We start from the raw sequence: 21,448 nt of genomic DNA on the forward strand, positions 1-21,448 counted from the left end.
TGTCTTATCCTTGAATAAAAGATTTAAACGTGGCATTTTGCAACCATTTGACACACAGGTCCCTGCAGATGCCGCACAGTTACCTCACGGTTCTTTTTCTCTCACACGCTGTGTGCTGAGAGTGGACGGCAGCGCTGGGCGGTCTCTTCCTGAGGCGAGTCCCCTGGTTACCCCTGGTCAGCGCAGCAAGTGGGTGAGAGGCCCTGAATAGGGCTCTAGGAGCTTTTGTTTATTTGTAAAGACAGGTGTGCATATTATAATACACACTATGTAAATATTCTTAATATCTGGAGTCAGTATCTGGGTCCTTCCCCCACATGCTGGTGGTGACAGCAGGTGTTAGCACCTGGGATTCCCACAGAGGTTTTATTGTTGGTCCTGGACACGTTTGTGCCAGGGTGGGGGTGGACTGTGGACGGGCGGTAAAAGAGTCCCCCCCCCTTCCCTCCTAATCCCCTGGGGAATGCTCTGTTATGGAGCCATGAACCAGGTACCTGGGTAGTAAAAAAAAAAAAAAAAAGCAGGACAAGGCATTTATGGGTGCGCTTTTTACTGCTGCAAGGGATTCTCCTAAGCTGGATAGTGCAGCTGGGTTTCCGCCGAGGGCTCTGTCTCTTTTGGATCACACAAATCGGACCGCTCTGTGTAGGTTTTTTCCTTCTGTGCCCTTCTTTGATAATTTCTGAGATGCGGAATGAGAAAAGCCGCTGAGGGCTTTTGTAGTCCCTCACCGCCGGGCGGGAACCCCCACTTTGATGGATCTGACTGATAGAAGATCCAAAGTACTGACCCGTTCCATGTTTACCATGCTGGGGTCTGACTTGCGGCCTAATGTGGCTACTACTCTGGGGTCTCAGTCGGCGCTGGCGCCATTTTTTGGGAGGTTTTTTAATTACATTTTCCTGTGGCCGCTTTTTGAACGCTCGTCGGCCATCTTGGAGTAGTCATGACCCCTAGTGCTGTATACAACTCACGGAGTGAGCATTTTGCACCAGGCAGTGGAGGAGCACCGACTCTCTCCCGAAGTTATTAGGCTAGCGAACCAGCTGGTCCAGGGCCTCGTATAGGTCTGTGATGCTTCATTGAATGCTGCGCCCTTGTTATCCAGGGCTTCTGTTTCAGAATGGTTTTATGCACACGGTGGTGTAGTGGTTAACTCCATTACTTGGCAGCAAGAGAGTCATTGGTTCGAATCCGGACACTGACGCCAATCTGCCTGGAGCTTGCATTGTCGCTCCCTGTGTCTGCGTGGGTTTCCTCCGGGTACCCCGGTCAGCACCATGGGTTTTCAGCTAGGAGCTGGCACTTATCCTAACTTTTTTGGGACAGCGAGGCTTTTCCTCATTGGCTATTTGGACGAATTTCTTCTGAGAGCAGCTTCTGTCTCCGACCTAGTGGATGTGTTATTCCCATTCAGACCCTCCGAAGATTCGGGTGGGTGTTAAACGTTTAGGCCAGAAGGTGTAGCTCAGTGGCAGCAAGCCTACCCTCCATGTGTGCGACCCATGGTTCAAATCCTGGGCATGCTAGGTTTCGACTCACACTTGGAGTATCTAGTGTTGATCCAGACTCCTCGTGGCGAAGGTCCTTCTTCCCCTGGAGATATTGCAAACTCTTCAGTCTGCGGTGAAGGTATTGGCATCACGCAATCAGTCTTTTCTCCGGACGCCTGCTGGTTTGGGGCCTGTGGGTAGCCTCCTTCAAGGCAGTACTGTATGCCCAGTTCCACACTCTGGTTTTCCAGGGGAAATACTGTCCAGGTGGTAAAAATCTCTTGTCTCTGAAATCATCAGATTCCGGTGCGCCACCTAGTCAGTCTCTGAGTTGGTGACAGAGATCCCCGACTCCTCGGTCCAGGAAGTTGTTTCTTCCTTCCAGTGGTCGGTGTTTACGACGGATGCCAGCTCACCGGTTGTGAACCTGGGGGGTTCACAAACCAGGGGGGTCCAGTCGGCCCTGAGTCGCTGGACTTGCGTGGACCTACGGCCACACCTCCCTGAATGTGTCTGGTCTTGGTAGCTACCCAGGGTCCTGCCTGGGTGGGAGACCGCCTGGGAATACCAGGTCCTGTCTACGAACAGGCGATCAGGCTATGCTTCTCCTCGCCGACCGATCTGGTTTCAGGACGTGGCTTCGGTCTACCATCAGGTACACCGACAAGGGGACTACTGGAGTCGCCAGATGCTGGACCAGGGCGACTGGTCTTTGTGTTTGGGGTGTTTGGGCTCCTTTGCAGGAGGTGAGCCTCACAGGGCATGGATCTCCTGGCCGCTCGTCTCCGCCGCAAGGGTGTCAAAGTTGGTGGCCAGGTCTAGTGATCTGGTACAGACGCGTCAGTCGCGCTGGTGGCCCTGTGGGGTCTGTATCGGCGACTTTTTGCCGTTCCTCCATGGTAGTTGCTTCCTCGGCTGCTCCACAGAGTGGAGGCTGAGGAGATCCTGATGATTCTAATCGCTCCAGATTGACCTCGGCATCCTTGGTACGCCGATATCGGGTGCCTGGTAGCGGAGGTACCCTGGCGGTTGCCAGGGCAGGAGGTCCCTCTGTTTTGAGGTCCCATACTTCCTCCTGTTGTACAGTCACTGACTTGCTCAACATGGTTATTGGAAGCCAGACTTTAGGTGACCGGGGTCTGTCTAACTCGGTCATCTCAACAATACTGAGGGCACCGTAGTCTTCTTCCGGAGGATCTACCGTCACACCTGGCAGGCCTACATCTCTTGGTGCGAAGGGATGGAGTGACGTACTCGGTGTCCAGGGTCCTGCTGTTTTTAAAGCTTGGAGTGAATCTAAAAATTGCTTAAAGCACCGTTTGGGGGCAGATTTCAGCCTTGGCTGTGTTCTTTCAGTGGCCTTTTTTGCGGCCCGTTCCCTGGTGGGTCCCTTTACGTGTGCAGGGGGTTTGTCATATACTTTCCCCTCTTGGCCCATCTCTTCCCCCCATGAGTTTTGACTCTGGTGCTCTCAGTTCTTCAGGAACATTCCTTTTGGAAACATCAGAGAGATTTTCTCGACACTATCTCAGAAGGTGGCCCCTTTAGTGGCCTTTACCTCTGTTAGAGGGGTTTCTGAGTTGGCGGTCTTGTCTTGCAAGCCGCCATGCTTGATCCTCCATAAGGATTAGGTGATGGTGCGCCCACGACCTTCCCTTCTTCCGAAGGAGGTTTCGGCCTTTCATACTTTAGGCGTGGTACGCGCTTTGCGGGTGTACCAGCCTACTACGGCTCCGTTTCGGAGTTCTGACTCTTTTTTTGTGTCGGTGTCTGGTCCACAAAAGGGCCTGGCGTTCTCGTCGACCACCATTTCTCGGTGGATCAGGCAGGCCGTCATACAGGCCTATGCTCTTAAGAAGCGGGCCCCCCTTTCCGGTCAGGGCACTTTCGACCAGGGCAATTGGTGCTTCCTGTTTTTTTTTCCGACATCATGCGTCAGTCTCACAGGTGTGCGAGGCTTTTTTCCAGAATTTACATGGTTGCTGTGAGTGCATCTTATGATGCTTTTTTCGGCCGCTAGTTTTTGCCGGCGGCTGTTTAAAGTTGCACCTCCTCCGTTGAGGAGCTCTGTTTGTTTTGGGGTGAAGTTAAAATTGGTTTTACTGATATATTTCCCACCCCTCGTTTTTGACACTGCTTGGGGACGTCCCACTTGTCAAGATTTAAGGAGCTGTGTCAGTCCATGGACGAGAAGAGAAAATAGGATTTTTTGTACTCACCGTAAAATCCTTTTCTCTGAGTCCATGTACCCACCCTTCCTTTTTAGGTTTGTACTGCTTGTTACGAACTGAGGCTACATGCTGCAGTGAGGAGGGTTATGTCTGAAGGGACCACCCCCTGGGCGGGGGGCTGTTCAACTCTGTTAATGTAACATGTATTTAATTCTCTAACACGTTTCTGCCTAGTCCTCTCCTGTAAACAGGGAACATAACCCACTTGTCAAGATTTAAGGAGCTGTGTCCGTCCATGGACTCAGAGAAAAGGATTTTACGGTGAGTACAAAAAATTCTATTTTTGTGACCATTTTTCTTGTAGGTGGCAGTTTATTCGGCTTTGAAATCTTGCTAAACGCCAAAAAGCCGTGCAGGAAACTTTTTTAAAGTTGCTGCAACATGAGTCACGGCGATTTTAAAATGGTTATGTTGCCGACAATGCGGCACGACTTGTCATGCGATTTTGGATTGTCAAATCACATGACAAATCGCACAGATGTGAATGGGGACCTGGTGTATTCTAACCAAAGGATGTTACGGGGAGTACAACATTTTTTTTTTTCTGCTAGAGTGAGAGTTTGATAAGAAGAATCTTTTCCCTGTGTAGGCCCTGCAAGCTGGAATGCTATGGCTTTATTCTACTAGGGGTGTGTAATAGAAAACTACTTATCAAATGGTCTTCACCTTTATACCTTTTTTATACCTTTTAAATCTTTTTTGCCATGTCTAAAGTATAGTTTTGGTCTTATGTGACCTAAATATATTGTGACACAGCAGAGGTGTTTGGCATAGGTGACATTTCTAAGCGCTTTAACCACTTAACCCCCGGACCATGTTGCTGGTCAAAGACCAGGCCACTTTTTGCGATTCGGCACTACGTCGCTTTAACTGACAATTGTGCAATGTAGCTCCCAAACAAAATTGATGTCCTTTTTTTCCCACAAATAGAGATTTCTTTTGGTGGTATTTGATCACCTCTGCGGTTTTTATTTTTTGCGCTATAAACAAAAATGGAGCGACAATTTTGAAAAAAATGAATATTTTTTGCTATAATAAATATCCCCCAAAAATATATATATAAAAAAAAAAATTTTTCCTCAGTTTAGGCCGATACGTATTGTTCTACATATTTTTCGTTAAAAAAAATCGCAATAAGCGTTTGATTGGTTTGCGCAAAAGTTATAGCGTTTACAAAATAGGGGATAGTTTTTATGGCATTTTTCTTAATATTTTTTTTTTTACTAGTAATGGCGGCGATCAGCAATTTATATCGGTACTGCGACATTATGGCGGACACTTTTGACACATTTTTGGGACCATTGGCATTTTTATAGCGGTCAGTGCTATAAAAATGCATTGATTACTATAAAAATGCCACTGGCAGTGAAGGGGTTAATCATGTTCCCTGGGTGTGTTCTAACTGAAGGGGGGGGTGGACTGACATGGGGAAATGACAAATCGCTGTTCATACATTGTATTACACACACAGCTCCCGGTTCTCGATGTGTAACGAGCGATCGCGGGTTCCCCGGCGGTGATTGCGACCGCGCGCGCCCTTTTGGCTGCTCGGCGGGATGACGTATAGCTACGTGATCTCGCCCAGCAGAGCCGACCTGCTGCCGTATAACTGCGGCAGGTGGTCGGCAAGCAGTTTAACATGTACTCTTGAGATACTTTACCTAATATTGTATATGAAGTAGCACAGTTCTGTTAGTTTGAGCATTTGAGCTCAGAATATGTTTGCCACATAAAAATATATCCTATCTTGGTCCCCCTCCATGACATTCACAGGCACTTGTACACATACAGTCATGTAAAAAAGTACACACCCATGGAAATTGTTGACTTTTTCAAATTATTTGAACCAGCAAACCTAATTTCTATTTCAAACAATGTCTAGTGATAAAAGTGAGATAATTTAACATACAATTGAAATGCCTTCTTCCTTTTTATAATCTGAATTAACAGAATTCAGATTCACATGTAAAAAAGTACACCCCTACATTTACCACCTTTTTAAATCTGTAAAAATGTGTATTGTTCTAGATTAGGTGCCAAGGATTAGTACCTCTTTGGGGAGTATTCCGGTGAACTGTCTTATCTAAACCTCCAATTTCTAGGTTCTGATGTCTTTGCTATTGACATATGTGGTGTCCTAATGCCAAGCAAGATAAAAAAAATGTTTTCTATTAGGGTTGTCCCGATACCGATACTAGTATCGGTATCGGGACCGATACCAAGCATTTGCGCAAGTACTTGTACTCGCGCAAATGCTGCCGATGCCTGATCCGATACCTGGGATGGGAGAGATAGGAGAGAGAGAGAGAGGCGGGAACAACAGGAAGTCAGCGGGCGCGCAGGGGAAATCACTCACTGTAGTGTACAGGGATGGCAGCAGTGTGCGTGTGCACGCCTCCTGCACCCAGCATATTCTCTTCCCCGCCCGACAGATGCCTTCTAGTGCCGCCCCATCGTTACATCGTTCAGCAGTTTGGGAGGAGAGGAAGAAAGTGCTGCCGACGCTGTGGGGAACAGTGTGCATGTGAGTAACATAACATGCCGATCTGTTCACACACACACACACACACACACACTGACTGTCTGCATAGCCCAAGAGCGACTCTGCCCCCCTCCCCCAGCTTGACTCTCACACTTCCCTCCCGGGTCACGCTGATAAGACATGAATGATGTCTTAAAGAGGCAGCTCTCTGATCTCTGGAAGTCTCTAAGGAAGGGAGGGGGCTTTGAGCTAATGGGGGTCTCTAAGAGGGTGTACTGACTGCTGATATAATGTGTGGTAACCAACCATTAGATCAGCAGCACCCCCCTTGGAGACCCCCATTAGCTCACAGCCCACCTTATATAAATGCCCCCCTCATCAGTGCTGCCTATCTGTGTCCATCATTGCCGCCTATCTGTGCCACACATATCAGTGCAGCCCTATAAGTGCTACTTTATCTGTGCCCATCATTGCCGCCTATCTGTGCCCATCATTGCCACATATCTGTGCCACCTGTCGGTGTGTGCCACCTGTCAGTGCCAGCCATCAGTGCGTGCCACCTGTCAGTGCCATCTTTCAGTGCCAGCTATCTGTGCCATCTTTCAGTGCGTGCCACCTATCAGTGCTGCATAATCAGTGCCACCTATCCGTGCCACTGCCAGTCATCAGTCTGTGCCACCTTTTAGTGCCCATCAGCCAGTGCCATCTATCAGTGCGTCACATGGCATTAACAAAAAAAGTATCGGTATTCGGTATCGGCGAGTACTTGAAAAAAAGTATCGGTACTTGTACTCGGTCTTAAAGTGGTATCAGGACAACCCTATTTTCTATGAAAGATTGTTGGGGATGATTAGGAGTCTAAGGAGATTTTAAAAGCTTTTTAAATTATATGAAATCTACTATAAGAAAAGTATTCTACAAGTAGCGCAGATTTCAATTGACTGCTAATGTGTCAAGGTCTGGCTATCCAGCAAATTCAGCCCAATAGCTGACTGATGCTCAAAGTCTTCAAGAACCCCCCCCAAATTACATTGTAGGAACTGTTGACCAAAAAGAATACCGTTGCAGAAAAAAAATACCATTTGCCATTGAACATTCGGCAACGTTGAGGCCTATTGGAGAAATATGCTATGAACTAGTGTCTAATGTGTCTCATAATGGTAACCTTAGTTGATCGGAAATAATTACGGGGCTCTCGTACAGTACTTGGTCAAACAGATAGTGCTCAGTAATGCTGATAAGTTGCAGATTGTGACAAGGTAAAAAGCAGGGGGCCTGGCGCTTCTATTTTTTTGAGTTATTAGAAGTCTTTGCGCCTGTCTGGACTTCAGGCATGCCGGCTCCAGATTTTGTCATTTGCATGCATCTTGTGATTTCCGGCTAGCGCATCTAGCTGCAAAATATATGCAGATGAACAAAGATGCTTGCTTTGATGGCAGATCCTCCAATGTGTAGTTACCAACATATGTCCAGATCACAGCGAGGAAATTTATCAGACCTAGAGAATGAGTTTGCTGAACCCTACGAGCTGATGATCATAGTCTCTTTTATCAGCAGCTAAATTATCATACAGTTCAGGAAACTGGGGTTTACATGTGATCATTGATAACCATGACCACTTTAAAAAGTAACATGGAGGACCAGTCAGAATGTGTTTATTTCCTATTTGTGTGAACATTTTTGTGTGCTTGTGTGTATTCCTGTTGAGAAGATTTCTCTTCAATCTCTGTCTTATTGACATGATGAGTGCGGGGGGAAATCCTCATAATGGGGACACCGGCGGTAATAAATATCTGTTCTGTTTCTAAATTCCCTGCTCCTTTAAAACAAAACCCACCTTTGACTGGACGTCCATTTTAACTTTGAATTCTTCCTATTGCGGTCAGTGGAAGAAAATTAACCCATTTTTTAAACTGCATTATAGTCCCTGAAGATGGGCTGGATCAGGGCTCGACAAATCCCGGTCGCCATGGCGACTAGAAATAGGGTCCTGGCGACTTTGCTTGTGAGCTGGCGCCATTTGGTGGTGGCAGTTGGTATTACAAGTTAAGCATTACAAGTTATACAGCAATTCTAATGTCATTTTTCACTATTTTCACTGCCATCTTCTTCCCTCTAATTAGAACCCCCAAACATTATATATATTTTTTATCCTAACACCCTAGAGAATAAAATGGCGATCGTTGCAATACTTTCTGTCACACCGTATTTGTGCAGCGGTCTTACAAGCGCAATTTTTTGGGAAAAAAATACACTTTTTTTAATTAAAAAATAAGACAACAGTAAAGTTATCCCCATTTTTTTTTTTTATATTATGAAAGATAATGTTACGCCGAGTAAATTCATACCCAACATGTCACGCTTCAAAATTGCGTCCGCTCGTGGAATGCCGACAAACTTTTACCCTTTAAAATCTTCATAGGCGACGTTTCAAAACATGCAACCTATAGATTTTTTTTTAGTTACAGAGGAGGTCTAGGGCTAGAATTATTGCTCTCGCTTTATCAATCGCGGCGATACCTCACCTGTGTGGTTTGAACACCGTTTACATATGCAGGCGCTGCTCACGTATGTGTTCGCTTCTGCGCGCAAGCTCATCGGGACGGGGTGCGTTTTTCTGGCTCCTAACTTTTTTAGCTGGCTCCTAGATTCCAAGCAAATTTGTCAAACCCTGGGCTGGATAATAAATGTTATGATGGAGAAATACTATGAAAATACCTTCTGTTGATATTCCCATTAAGGACTCTGGTTAAAATAAATAATTGTATATGTTAAAAACACTGACTTCACATGCAGTACTCATACAATGCTGCAATATTAGAAGCTTGGAACAATGGCCACCTATATACTATTAAGTTAAAAGTCAAGTCTGCTGAAAAGCTAAATTGGAAGCTGGTTTGTTGCATCATCACCTTGCCTCATATTTATTATGGATTCCAGTAAAGGATGTAGTGACAAACCATAAGATCCTCCTTTCGATGCCCGTTGAAAGGCTCTTGCTGGAATGACCAAGAGTTTATAAGAAGCTAGTCGGTAATTCAACCTGCCAGCTTCTGCCAAGACATGAAAGTGTCTGTTTTGATAGGAACTAGGCTTAAAATTAAGCCAGATTTAAGGTGAGTACTATGTTATAATGTTGGGATGGCAGAAATTTAAACCTTCTGTTTTTTTTGCTGGCTTTAGGCAAGCTTTTGGCATGCAGCATTTTTTTCCTTTTGAGTTTGGTGCTTCCCCTGTTAGCATGAGTGCAGCTCAGCTCTGAAGTCTTTGGACAGGGTTGCTTTTGCTGGTCGAATTAACCCTGCTGTGCTGCCTGGGTTCCGCTGCTTTCATTGCAGAATTCCATTTTTGTAACTGCATATTTTTATTTCAGATAACTACCTTATTAAGAGAGTCTTCTTTTTACCAATTAGGTCAAAGCCCTAAAATTTTAAGAACTAAACCTCATGGTTTAGAGCGGACAGATTCACAAACCATAGGTGAATTTCCCAGAAGAAGAAAGGGTATGTATTTTAGATCTCCACACTGTCCCACTGTCCTGTCTACACCTACTTTGCACATGGTTATAGTGACACTCAAGGCGGCAATGCAAGTCCATAACCTTGCAGTAAATGTTATTTATATATGTAATCAAGGCTAAGCAGTTAGACTCCTAACAGCTGAGTACTTTGTAACTGACTGCACATGTTTTATTAATACTTAAAATTATTTAATTTCACTTAATTTTACACTATATTTACAGGCCTTTTAAATATTTAGTATTCTGTGTGTGTGTTGTTGTTTTTTTACATGTATTTAAAAAAAATGAAGTGTATTACACTTTTATTAGATTTCGGGGTGACCATAGTTTCAAAACAATTTTTTTTTTTCTTGAAAAGGATAGCTGTTAAACTTTAGTAGCACCGCTCTGCAGGCTTGTATTGTGAACAGTTGTACTTTGGGCTGTGAGAACAATGCACACTTATGTGGTTGAAGAAAGTAGATGCACAATGTGCATGTGCACATTTATGGTTTGATACACTTTGTGAATATCTTAAAAATGCTAACATGATTTTTTTTTTTTTTTTTTTTATGCAGTAAAGCCTGCACCACTGGAAATAAAGCCAGTTCCTGATTTTGTCGACTTACCTGTACGATCTCCTGTAACTAGAAGCTTCACAAGAGAGTAAGTGTTATAATATGTGGTTTCCCATGCTGATTAGTACACTTTAGGGTACATACATACAAACCAATCCAGCTTTACACATCTTGTGTTCAGTTCCTTCCAAGCACCGGCTTACTGTTTTTTTTTTTCAAAATATTTTTATTCGGATTTTCACAGTACAATCGTACAGGGCAAAAACAAACCCAGAGCAGTTGTAAGTAAGTAATATAGCAGAACAGTATGACAGACAATCGGAAGTGATGACTTATACTAGAATAACAAAAACAGTAGTAGTAACAATACCCTCGGGAGCAGAAGCTTGGTATATATATTAAAGACTGGTTGTCGCATATAGTGGTCTAACCATAGCTAGCATAGCTACGGGGTTAATTAGCTGTAAGTTTAGGAGAGTCACGAAAGTCAAGGGGCTCCAAGAAACTATGGTCGTTCTACGGAGGTCGAAAGGTAGATGGGTCAGATAGATCAGAGATTTTGAGGTGGCCCAGCGAGTTGGTGAGATCTCTTCTCAAATACCAGTCGGTATAGCGGAATGGTTGCATGACTTCTTGCAGGATTGTCTGGGTTAATGTGGCCGCAATATAGGTACGCCATCTCCTGAAAAAGCGTGAGGTAGTGCGAAAGTTTAGTGTAATAGTGTCAAGCCTCTCCAGGTAGAAGAGCGATAGCATAGTTCTCTTTACTTCCCCTAGCTTAGGTGGCGCTGGTGCGATCCAGTGGGACATAATAGTTCTGCGACTAGGAGGCACAAATGGGCCCATTGTGGAATACTGAGGGGTGCCGCTGCGTTTGTAGATGACGCTGGTGGTGTGTAGTCAAACAAGCACAATAAACGATCCTTCGGGATCCTAGTGTTATTGATGTCGCGAATGTGACCAATTACAGAGTCTCTTACTGGGTTTAATCGGGTTATTTTCTACCCTGGGGACCTGCAAGGTTCTTTTGCTGATCTTGGGGGAGACTGCTCTAATCACTGCCCCTGTGTACTGATGCAGCTGTTTATGCAAGCACGGTAGCTTGGCATTTAGAGTGCTCACCTATCTTTCATCCCCACCTTCCACAGCCAGAAATGTTGTTAAGTAAAGCCTAGTACACGGGGGACATCAGCCAGTTCAATGGAGAATGGGCAACGTTCAGCCCATGTGTACTGCAGCCGGTAGGGCATGACCCAAGAAGGTCTGCCGATCAGAACTCTCAGCCAATGAATGAGAGCGCTGACCGGAGTGTTCTGGCCGCCTGCAGCTTGGATTTTGTCAGATTCTGCAGGAAATGGAAGGCATAAATTACAAATGCACCATTTATTACATCGGAGGAGTCCGATTATAAACAATTGCATGATCCAGCTACAGCCTCCAGACCTACCTGTGAGTTGAACAAAGACTATCGGAAACCTGGGTGTTTAAAAATATTGACTGATGACTGGCAAATAAGATGTTAACCTAATATGAATGACATTTTATTCTATGTAGATGGTGCATGTGATAAGATTATGCTTAATGTTTGTAAATTAATGTTAGTTCCTCCAGGTTCCCCATGCCAACGAGGCCGGATTCTGTTCATAGCACAGCCTCCAGCAGTGACTCGCTGGACAGTGAAGAAAATTATGTACCAATGAATCCAAATCTATCTGATGGTCCCGTATGTACCAGTTTTATTTCATTATCGCTTAAAAGTGAAAATTTGCACCTACTATGTACCTTGAAATATTAGATAATTCTGGACAAGCAGTAAAAGCATTTATATAGAAGCCTTCATTTACCTTTGTTGGAAGATGCATTTTTTTTATATATAATTATATTTTTTGAGATTATTAACAGGTAGAACAAAGAAAGAAAGGAAAGCAGATTCAGTTCACATATCCAAATCCAAGCATGTAGAGGGACATACAAAAATATAAATAAAAAAATTCTTATGGAGCAGAGGCTCCTGTCAGAGCATAGCTAAAGTTGTTGAATCAGAATCTGGCCAGCCTACCAACCTTATAATGTAAAAACACAGTGTTTTGCTGTTGGAGACCAACTATAGCCCACTTTAAAATATTATGATCTTTAAAATGATTGTAAAGGCCTGTGTGTTGTTTCATTATAAAAAAAAAATAGTTCTATTTACCTGCTCTGTGGAGTGGTTATGCAAAGGGCAGCCCGAACCTTCTCTTCTGGGGTCCCTCTGCCAACACTCTCCACTCCTCCTTTTCTGTGTCTGCCCCCATAGCTAGAACCTGCTATGGTGGCACACATGTGTGCTCGATCCTGAGTTTGGCTATGTGCCTCTGACACACTCAGCGTGGCTTGGCCCCTGCCCCCTGCTCACAGGTTTTGATTGACAGCAGCAGAAGCCAATAGCTCTCTGCTCTCACTCTGAGCCTTGTGAGAGGAGAGAACTCCCACATCGCTCCTGCTCTCGGACACGGCACTGGAACGAGATCGGTCTCGGGTAAGTATTTGGAGGGGCCTGGGGGAAAAACGAATGAGAGGCATTTTTACTTTTTTTAGTGCAGAGAATGCCTTCAGCCCGTACAACCACTTCTCTCTGAAAATTAATATTTCACACCTACAAGTCCAGAAGTGACACACATTTCTTGAAGGACTACCGTATGGACCCAAAACAGTGCACTGTTTGAGGTCTTCTCTGTTAACAAACATTTGCTTGGTGGAAGATAAATGTGTTGGCAACATATGTATCTTAATTTATACAGTCCCGAACACATGCTAAATATTCATAGACCCTGGGATATAACCCAGTGCCTTCAGGTCATTGGATACTGACAAACTTTTGAGAACTTTCCCTATAACCCTACCCCATTCTGTGAGTCCTCAGCTTTTTTGCTAGTGTCCTAAAGTGATGTACCCCTTCACTTGACACTCTTGGCTTAACTAGTTTTCGGATTCTTCAACAAACCCTTCACTGCTTGCTAATGCAACAATATAAGCAGTCTTGGATTGGTGCACCTCCAACCTTGGAAACTGTACCCAGATCTCACTCCATAGGGGTGGCCTATGATGTTCCTAGCTGCAAGGTACTATACAGGGCCATGGCCCATCCCTATGGAACCCAGACCCTCCAAGGGGCTTCCTGTTTCTTAGTTTGATCGGCCAATCACGTGATCATTGTTATTGGCTAAGAAAAATATGGGAATGGTGCACTTATTCAATAATGTGCCATAAAGTAATATACTCAAAGAAAAAATATGATGAGTATCCAAACATATAAATAAATGTGAATGAAGTTCAACTAAAGCCCAATGGTAGGAGTTTTTTCATATAAAGGCAAAATCTCATAGAGCTAACTTGATAAAAGAAAAAACATCTATCCAAGCATCAACTGTTAAATTTATGAATTGGTCGCTCACCTCCAACAATGACCCAAGGGTCAAACAAGGCTCATCAGATAGTCCGATAAGGAGTCCTGCTGATGGATCTGTAAAGGCACATATAGAGGAAACAGCTCGCTCCAAGGAAACAAAGAACAGCCATAGTGCAATATTGCCAAATGAAAAGTAAATTTATTTAGTAAAATAACTGCTTTATGGCACATTATTGAATAAGCGCACCATTCCCATCCTTTTTCTTTTACATTTATTAAGCAGTGTCTTTTTTGAGTACACTACTAAGTGGTTGTAGCTAATTCACGGTCACTATACATGTACTATGTATATATGTATATGTATGTATTCTTATTTTATTTTTTTCTTCTGAGTTTATTTTCACTATATTCACTTGAGGTTGATGGTGTATATTTACTTAAAAATTAGAACATAGTCGTGCACAAATTTTTCCCTTATAACACATTGTTATTGGCTGCCACAGTGGTCACATGTCCCGCCAACTCCTGATAAAAGTACAGACGGATAGTGTTTTTTGTTCTTTGACAGATCAGTCACTATTCTGTGAGTGTGCTCTCGAGACAGAAAGCTCTGCCACCCATAGACACATGTGTGTGGGTGTTGAAGGCCCCCCATCTTTCCCGCCACATGTGTTGTGGGCACCAACAGGTTAAGGATGCTTGTGAATATATTTTTTTCCCGTGTCCATGTTCTGCTCCAAGAGTTATTTCACTGAAAGCTACTATACCATATTTTTTTCTTCAAGAACAATTAAATATGATCTACCATGAGTGCCTTAAAAAATTGCCACAAAGTTTGTCTCCAGGAAACAATAGAAAGACATTGAAAACTTTAACCTTGCTTGAAGTGTTTCATTAGCAGTAGTCGGCATGGATTCGTGAAGAATCGTTCTTGCCAAACAAATCTATTAACCTTCTGAGCTGCCATCTAGATAAAGGAAGGCACGTAGATGTGGTGTATCTGAATTTTGCAAAAGCATAGGACACAGTTCCCCATAAACGTTTACTGTACAAAATAAGGTCCGTTGGCATGGACCATAGGGAGGTGAGTACATGGATTGAAAGCTGGCTACAAGGGCAAGTTCAGAGGGTGGTGATAAATGGGGAATACGCAGAATGGTCGGGGTGGGTAGTGAGGTCCCACAGGGTTCTGTGCTGGGACCAATCCTATTTTTAATTTGTTTATAAACGACCTTGAGGATGGGGTAAAGGGTTCAATCTCTGTATTTGCGGACGATACTAAGCTAAGCAAGGCAATGACTTCTCCACTCCACAAGATGTAGAAACCTTGCAAGAAGATCTGAAAAAATGAATGGGGTGGGCAACTACATGGCAAATGAGGTTTAATGTCGAAAAATATGAATTCAATCTATACACTAAGGTGAGAACCTCTGCGGGAATCAAGGATGGAAAAGGACCTGGGGGTTCTAGTAGATGATGGGCTCGGCAATGGCATGCAATGCCAAGCTGCTGCTAACAATGCAAACAGAAAATTAACATGCATTTTAAAAAGGATTAACTCCAGGGATAAAGCAATAATTCTCCCACTCTACAAGAGACTGTTCTAGCTGTATCGGGAGTATGCTGTCCAGTTCTGGGAACCAGTCCTCATGAAGGATGTACTGGAAATGGAGAGAGTACATAGAAGGGCAAGAAAGCTAATAAAGGGTCTGAAGGATATTGGTTATGAAGAAAGGTTGCGAGCACTGAACTTATTCTCTCTGAAATAGAGACACTTGAGAGGAGATATGATTTCAATTTTACAAATACCGTACTGGTGATCCCACAATAGGGATAAAACTTTTTCACGGAAGGGAGTTTAACAAGACACGTGGCCACTCATTAAAATGAGAAGAACAGAGTTTTGACCTCAAACTACATAGAGGGTGCTTTACTGTAAGAGTGGCAAGGATATGGAAATCCCTTCCACAGTCTGTGGTCTCAGCAGGAGGCATCAATAGTTAAAAACATGACATAAAATCACACACACAGGTTGGACTTGTGTCCTTTTTCAAGCTCACCTACTATGTAAGTGACGAACAAGGGCTGGTTCATCTGTGCATTGAATTTTAGGCAGCTAGGCACGGTACCATTGAGCTCTATATAATGTGCATTGTTTTATTATCGTGCATCAAAGATGCAGCAAACGCCACACATAAAATGCACAGGTGTGAAAAAATATTTATATATAACATATGTATATTGGCTTGAGATAGTTGATACGGTATACTAAGGGGGTATATTTACTGTATAAAGCATAGCAAGCAAGGCAATATATTTACCAAACATTCGAAGTGCAACCGTCAGGGTTTTTTTTTTTTTTTTTTTAGCTGCCTTTGTCCACCGTTCAAGAGATTCACCCTCTCTATTTGCCATGTTTACTATTAAACGTGAAGGTAAATAACAAAATCCCAAATTGGGGACACTAGTTCTGGTTAAACTAGGGATCCCTTCCTCTTTAAGCAATACTGTGTATAATCTGGAAGTTGTATAGTCTACTTGGGATTACAATTTTTTATTTTGTATGTCTTGTAAAAATGCAAACTTTTTTTTTAAAGTATCTGATTTTAAAAATCTATTTCTTTTCTACATGTGCTTTAGATACTTTAGAAAGAAAGGGGAGAGAGGTCCCACTTTTGTTTTTCTAAATTGTTCCTCATGTAGAGTTTTACATAAGCATTAATTTGAGTAAGTTTCAAATCCAGCTTTTGAGTACTAATGTACTAATTGTATAATTCCAGAGTTTATTTGAAAATAACAGCATTGATGGAGGAAATAGCCCCATGGTGAAGCCTAAAGGAGACAAGCAAGTGGAATATTTAGATCTAGATTTGGACTCTGGCAAATCAACACCTCCAAGAAAAGTAAGCAACACACGTGAACACATAACTGTACTTATCCAGAACAGCTTATACGGTGTGACGTGTGTGTTCAGGTTTAAATTATTTGAGTCATACCTACAGGTTTCAGTATAACGGAAACCTCTGCCTAAATGTAAAACATGCAAGATGAAAAGGATGGAAAACAAATTTCCATACTATATCTCGTACTGGAGCTGCATGCTTCTGGATAAAATGAGAATCACAATTTTTTTTTTGCTTAGAATAAAGATCACGATTCTTGGCGTAACATCATCCTTCACATTGTACAAAAATATTGTGTTAACGTTACTGTTATTTTTTTTTTTTATTCATTGAAGTGTATTTTTTCACAAATAGCGTTTTGAAAGACTGCTGCGCAAATACAGTGTGATATAAAATATTGCAACAACCGCCATTTTATTCTCTAGGGTCTCTGCTAATGATATATAACAAATTTTAACTTGTAAGCAACAAGTGTCAGAAGAAGGCTTAGTCTTTAAGTGGTTAAATTGACCTCATTTGCAGACCGAAGTTCATCCCTTTGATCTAAAAGAACAAAATGATACAATGTTTCTTTTTATCTCTCAGCAATGTTGTGATAACTTTGCTGGCTGCTCCTTTTTTTTTTTTTGACAGATGTGTGAGCAGAGAACGGCTCTGCATGGTTTACATGAATCGTGGAAATGCCAGATTAAGATTGTAATTTTTTACAATTTAACTGTGCAGCTCTACCTCATATTGAATGTATTGTTTACTAGGATAGCTATAACTGCACTAGACCTCTTTTTGTATAGAAATGGAGACCAATAGTGAAAAAAGGTGCTTGACCTCTCTTCTCTTTACCAGTTTCCAGGCAGTCACACCTATCCAATTTCTGCAGTACTTTGAGTCACTGACTCAAAACCATAAGGTGGGTGTAGACTTCAGGCTGACTTTTCTGATCTGAATGTTTGTTTTAGGTCAGTGCCTGAAAGAATTGCAGCACCCAGGCTACTTGCATTTTTCCAGGAGGGCACCAGCCCCTCATTTCTCTCAGTACACATGTCTTTTAAAGCTGAACTCCAAGCTTAAACCAACTCCTTTTTAAATATGTTCCTCAATAGCCACAAGACATATACATCTAAGTAGTGTGCCTTGCAAACGCAGACAAAGAAAATGTGAAAGACTGCATTCTAGAAGGTCCAACAACCCAAAGGTAGGCTCTGCGATGTAACTCCTCTGGTTCAGCTGGATGTTCTGCAGCAAGCTCATGTGTTTTGAGGGACTTTCCCACCTTCCTCAGAGCAAGGCCAACAACTTTTGGGTTGTTGGACATTATATAAGGCTGTCTTTCATAGCTTCTTTGTGAGTACATAATATTTTACATGTTTGCAATAAAGTGCTGTGGGTAATGCACTAGGCATTTGCACCTTTTTTGTTTTGTTTTGCAGAGACAGGCAAAACAAGGGAAAGTAATTGTAGCTTTACAGTTCTGGCGCAGAATTACAAGCCACCTGCCTACCCTGGCTGAAGCATCAGCGATGAATGGGAAGTTTTCTGCCCTCCCATCGCCCTTGCTGCTGTCCAATAGACCACCCCAAGGAAGAGCTGACCCACTTTAACAGTAATGGCTGAGTGCTCATGTGAATTAGTCTTCAAGGGTTAGCTTGCATATCGGGAAAGAAACGTATCTTGCTCCAATTGCTCCTCTCATTGGTGTGTGTTCAACAGGGAGCATTTTTTTTATAAGGCTTTTACCGGAGTCGGAGAGGCAACCTTTTAACTTTTTAAAGGTTAGTGCCTATATTTGAGCTTTATGTCCAGGACAGTTGCTTCATTTTATGCATTCTAAAGTCTTCAGTTTATTCTAATTACTAGTAGCTAACCACTTTTTTTTCTAACCTGCAGAAGAAGAGCAGTGGCTCTGGGAGTAGTGCTGCAGAAGAGAAAGTGGATTATGTTGTAGTTGACAAAGAGAAAACCCTCGCTTTGACAAATACCAGGAAAGCATGGACTGATGAAAGACAGTCCACTGAATCGGAAACCCCAACCAAGAGTGTCAAATGAGGTTTTGACAAGAACAATCTTCTTCCATCATGACAAGCAAGCCATGTCTGAAACAGTGCAAAGTACAATAATATCTAATGATTGCATCTCTAAGAACTTTACAGATGACTTGGTGAGAAAGAGAGACTAGAGACTGGTGCACTGTGGAATCTATATCGCTCATCTAAGAATGTACATATTTTATCATGGGAAACCAACAAGGACCTTTGTTTTAACACATTTAGCCATGTTTTGTAGTATTACTATGTTTTATGCACTTTTTGTGGTTCAAACCATGGTTCTTGTTGCGAACACATTTTGCTTTTTTTAACGCAGATAACATTTTAGTTTTATGTCCTACACTAATACAACTAAAAGCTATAAGCATTTTGAACATGGTAGAGTGGCCACTAATACATTGCAGTGAAAAGTAGCATAACAATGGCCATCTATTGCCAAAACACAGAATTGTAATTATTGTATGTTCTGATTGACTTTTATGCTTTCTTTTTATTTTTGTTTATTTGTGTGACAATTATGTTTCAGATTTCAGAATTACAATTTTTTTTTTTTTTTTCATTGCTGACTTCAATGTATTATCTTGGTCTTCAAAACTGCAGAACCATGTGCTTTGTTTTTAAAATGATTTTTTTTATACAGCCTGTGTGTTTATCACATAGTGGGATATCACTAATCAAAAATGTGTAATTAAATGTAATTTTATTCGTTCCCTCCCCAAAAATTGCAGTGTGGAGGATAGATGCATGTTTTAATTCTGCTGTAACTAAAGGACCACAAAACCTGCAATACAGATTGATTTTATATTACAATGAAACTGGTAACATTTAAAAATATATTGTAACCATTCCTCTGATATCATATGCTAGCTGAATTCCTGATTATGACCCCTCTAGTTCAGATGTATGTACTGTAATCAGCAGGCAAAGACTGTAAAGGGACATATAGGCAATTCTTTAGAGAGTCGTCTGCAACTCCTAAACTAAGGCAGGCCGTACATGATTATTATTATTTTTTTCGTTCAGCCAGCAGGTAAAATTAAAGTTATTCTCCCTTCCACACATTTAAAAGGGATAGGGGAATCATTCCTGGGGAGCTATTGTATTTTGCCAGCACGAAGCCTTTCCAACAGGCAGAATACAATGATCACTGTTGCAGGCTACAGCCAGCGGCACTGTTCATTTGGGAAAGACCTGACAGACTGGTTGTATACAAGTCAATCGATAGACTTGTGTACAACTAGCTTGTCCATACATGGATCGAAATGTATCCAGTCCCTGTCCCCATTCAGCAGATTTTCCTTTGTTTAGCTTTAAAGGCCAACACACATTTCTGAGTGTTTTTATGTTCGTATGTAACATGAAGTGTGGTCAGTCTGCAGCCCTCCACTCTTGGACCGCTCTTCCCCCTAATACAGAAGCCAGAAGTGGTTCTCCCCATCGCCTCCACTCAAATTTGAAATTTGCATCACAATGCATGGCCCTGCGCAGGAATCTGTCACCCTAGTACAGGCCAGCATCTGCAGCGAGAGTCTGCAGGAGCCAAACTACTGCATCGCAGTTACAACACTTAACAGATTTCTGGGCAAAAAAAAAATAATAAATGCAAATTTTGTTTTAATTAATATGCATTCAATAATTTTTTTGCAAAAGGTGGACTTTGCTTTAAATCGGTTGTAGGCTTTTTGGGCTTTAAAGTGGATCTTCACTGCATCTGAGCACCACAATTGACACTATTGGTACTGCTTAGTCTTTGGTACAATGCGTCCAGCAGTACAATGCTTCTGAAACTCGTGCTACAAAAACTGCCATTTCTTTGGTAAATTTACTGGTATTGTTTTGCAAATAGAGAACTTCCTTTTTTTAAATTTGACTTTTTAAATTCTCAAAATTTTCAGTTTAGTCATATTGGGCAGTTACTGCATGGTTGGTGAAACTTGCATCACCTCAAAATATTTTGTCAAGACTGTTGGCTCAATATATTTTTGAATGTTACTTATTACTCTTTAATACAAATTATAGCCTATATGTGGTTTGTGGTCTTTAAATGGTGTCAGTATTTTTTATTTTATTTTTCCAATTAAAGCATATCCTTGGAAGCCATTTTTTTTTCAGCTTTAAAGTGTAGGAAATGACATGAACTTGTGGGGTGGCCAAAAGCTATGCTAGTCACTTCTTTAATCTCTTCTACTTTTAATGTGCTGTTGGCGAATATTCTGCAGGGTCAGATATTTCACAGAGACAAATGATTTTATAGAATTCTCGCATATGGTGTCTGCAGTTATTTTAACATTTGTTTTGTCATACAGAAGGTAAACTAATAATAATCAGGTACTTCAAAAGCACTGCTGTACTAATAACACTGATCAGGACTTTACAGTGATATTAAGCAGTTAAGGTTTTAAAATATCTAATTCTGTTATGTATTATTGAGAAAGCTGCCATACACGTTTTAGTGCTAGCACAATACTGTGATTTTTGTTTGGAATAGCCAGGTATAGAATGTTTCTTGACACCGTTGTGCCCTTCACATCTATAACATTGACAATGTTTAACTTAACACCTGCTTTGCCTTATATATTTAAATTTCCTATGCAACTTGTTTTAATTAGTACTCAACGTTTTCTTATGATGTTATTTAATGTTCATGTTTTTTTTTTTTGTTTTTTTTTTAACTATTTTATGCCCAAACACAATAGTAGTCCTGACTGATGCAGTTGTACACTTTGAAAACATCAACATATGGAGATCATTTACTGTATTGGCGTATAACACAATTTTTTACCCTAAAAAATATCGGGTAAACTGTGCTGCCTGCGTGTTATATGCAGGGCC

At 42.0% G+C, this 21,448-nt stretch overlaps 1 protein-coding gene across 3 annotated transcripts in view; it reads left to right on the forward strand.

The window, feature by feature from the left end:
- The window catches only part of GAB1 (GRB2 associated binding protein 1), a 111,495-nt gene extending 90,268 nt beyond the window's left edge, over window positions 1-21,227 (forward strand). Inside the window, exons 7-11 of one of the 3 annotated variants that reach the window (XM_040331481.1) lie at window positions 9,620-9,709; window positions 10,284-10,371; window positions 11,886-12,006; window positions 16,452-16,574; window positions 18,459-21,227. In XM_040331481.1, coding sequence (XP_040187415.1) covers window positions 9,620-9,709; window positions 10,284-10,371; window positions 11,886-12,006; window positions 16,452-16,574; window positions 18,459-18,617 — 581 coding nt within the window. In that variant the 3' untranslated portion in view covers window positions 18,618-21,227. The remainder of the gene's footprint in view (window positions 1-9,619; window positions 9,710-10,283; window positions 10,372-11,885; window positions 12,007-16,451; window positions 16,575-18,458) is intronic. The other 2 variants (XM_040331487.1, XM_040331497.1) reach the window with 2 other exon arrangements.
- The last annotated feature ends 221 nt before the right edge of the window (window positions 21,228-21,448 follow it).

This window comes from Rana temporaria, chromosome 1 (assembly GCF_905171775.1).
Source record: "Rana temporaria chromosome 1, aRanTem1.1, whole genome shotgun sequence".
NCBI classification, from domain to species: domain Eukaryota; kingdom Metazoa; phylum Chordata; class Amphibia; order Anura; family Ranidae; genus Rana; species Rana temporaria.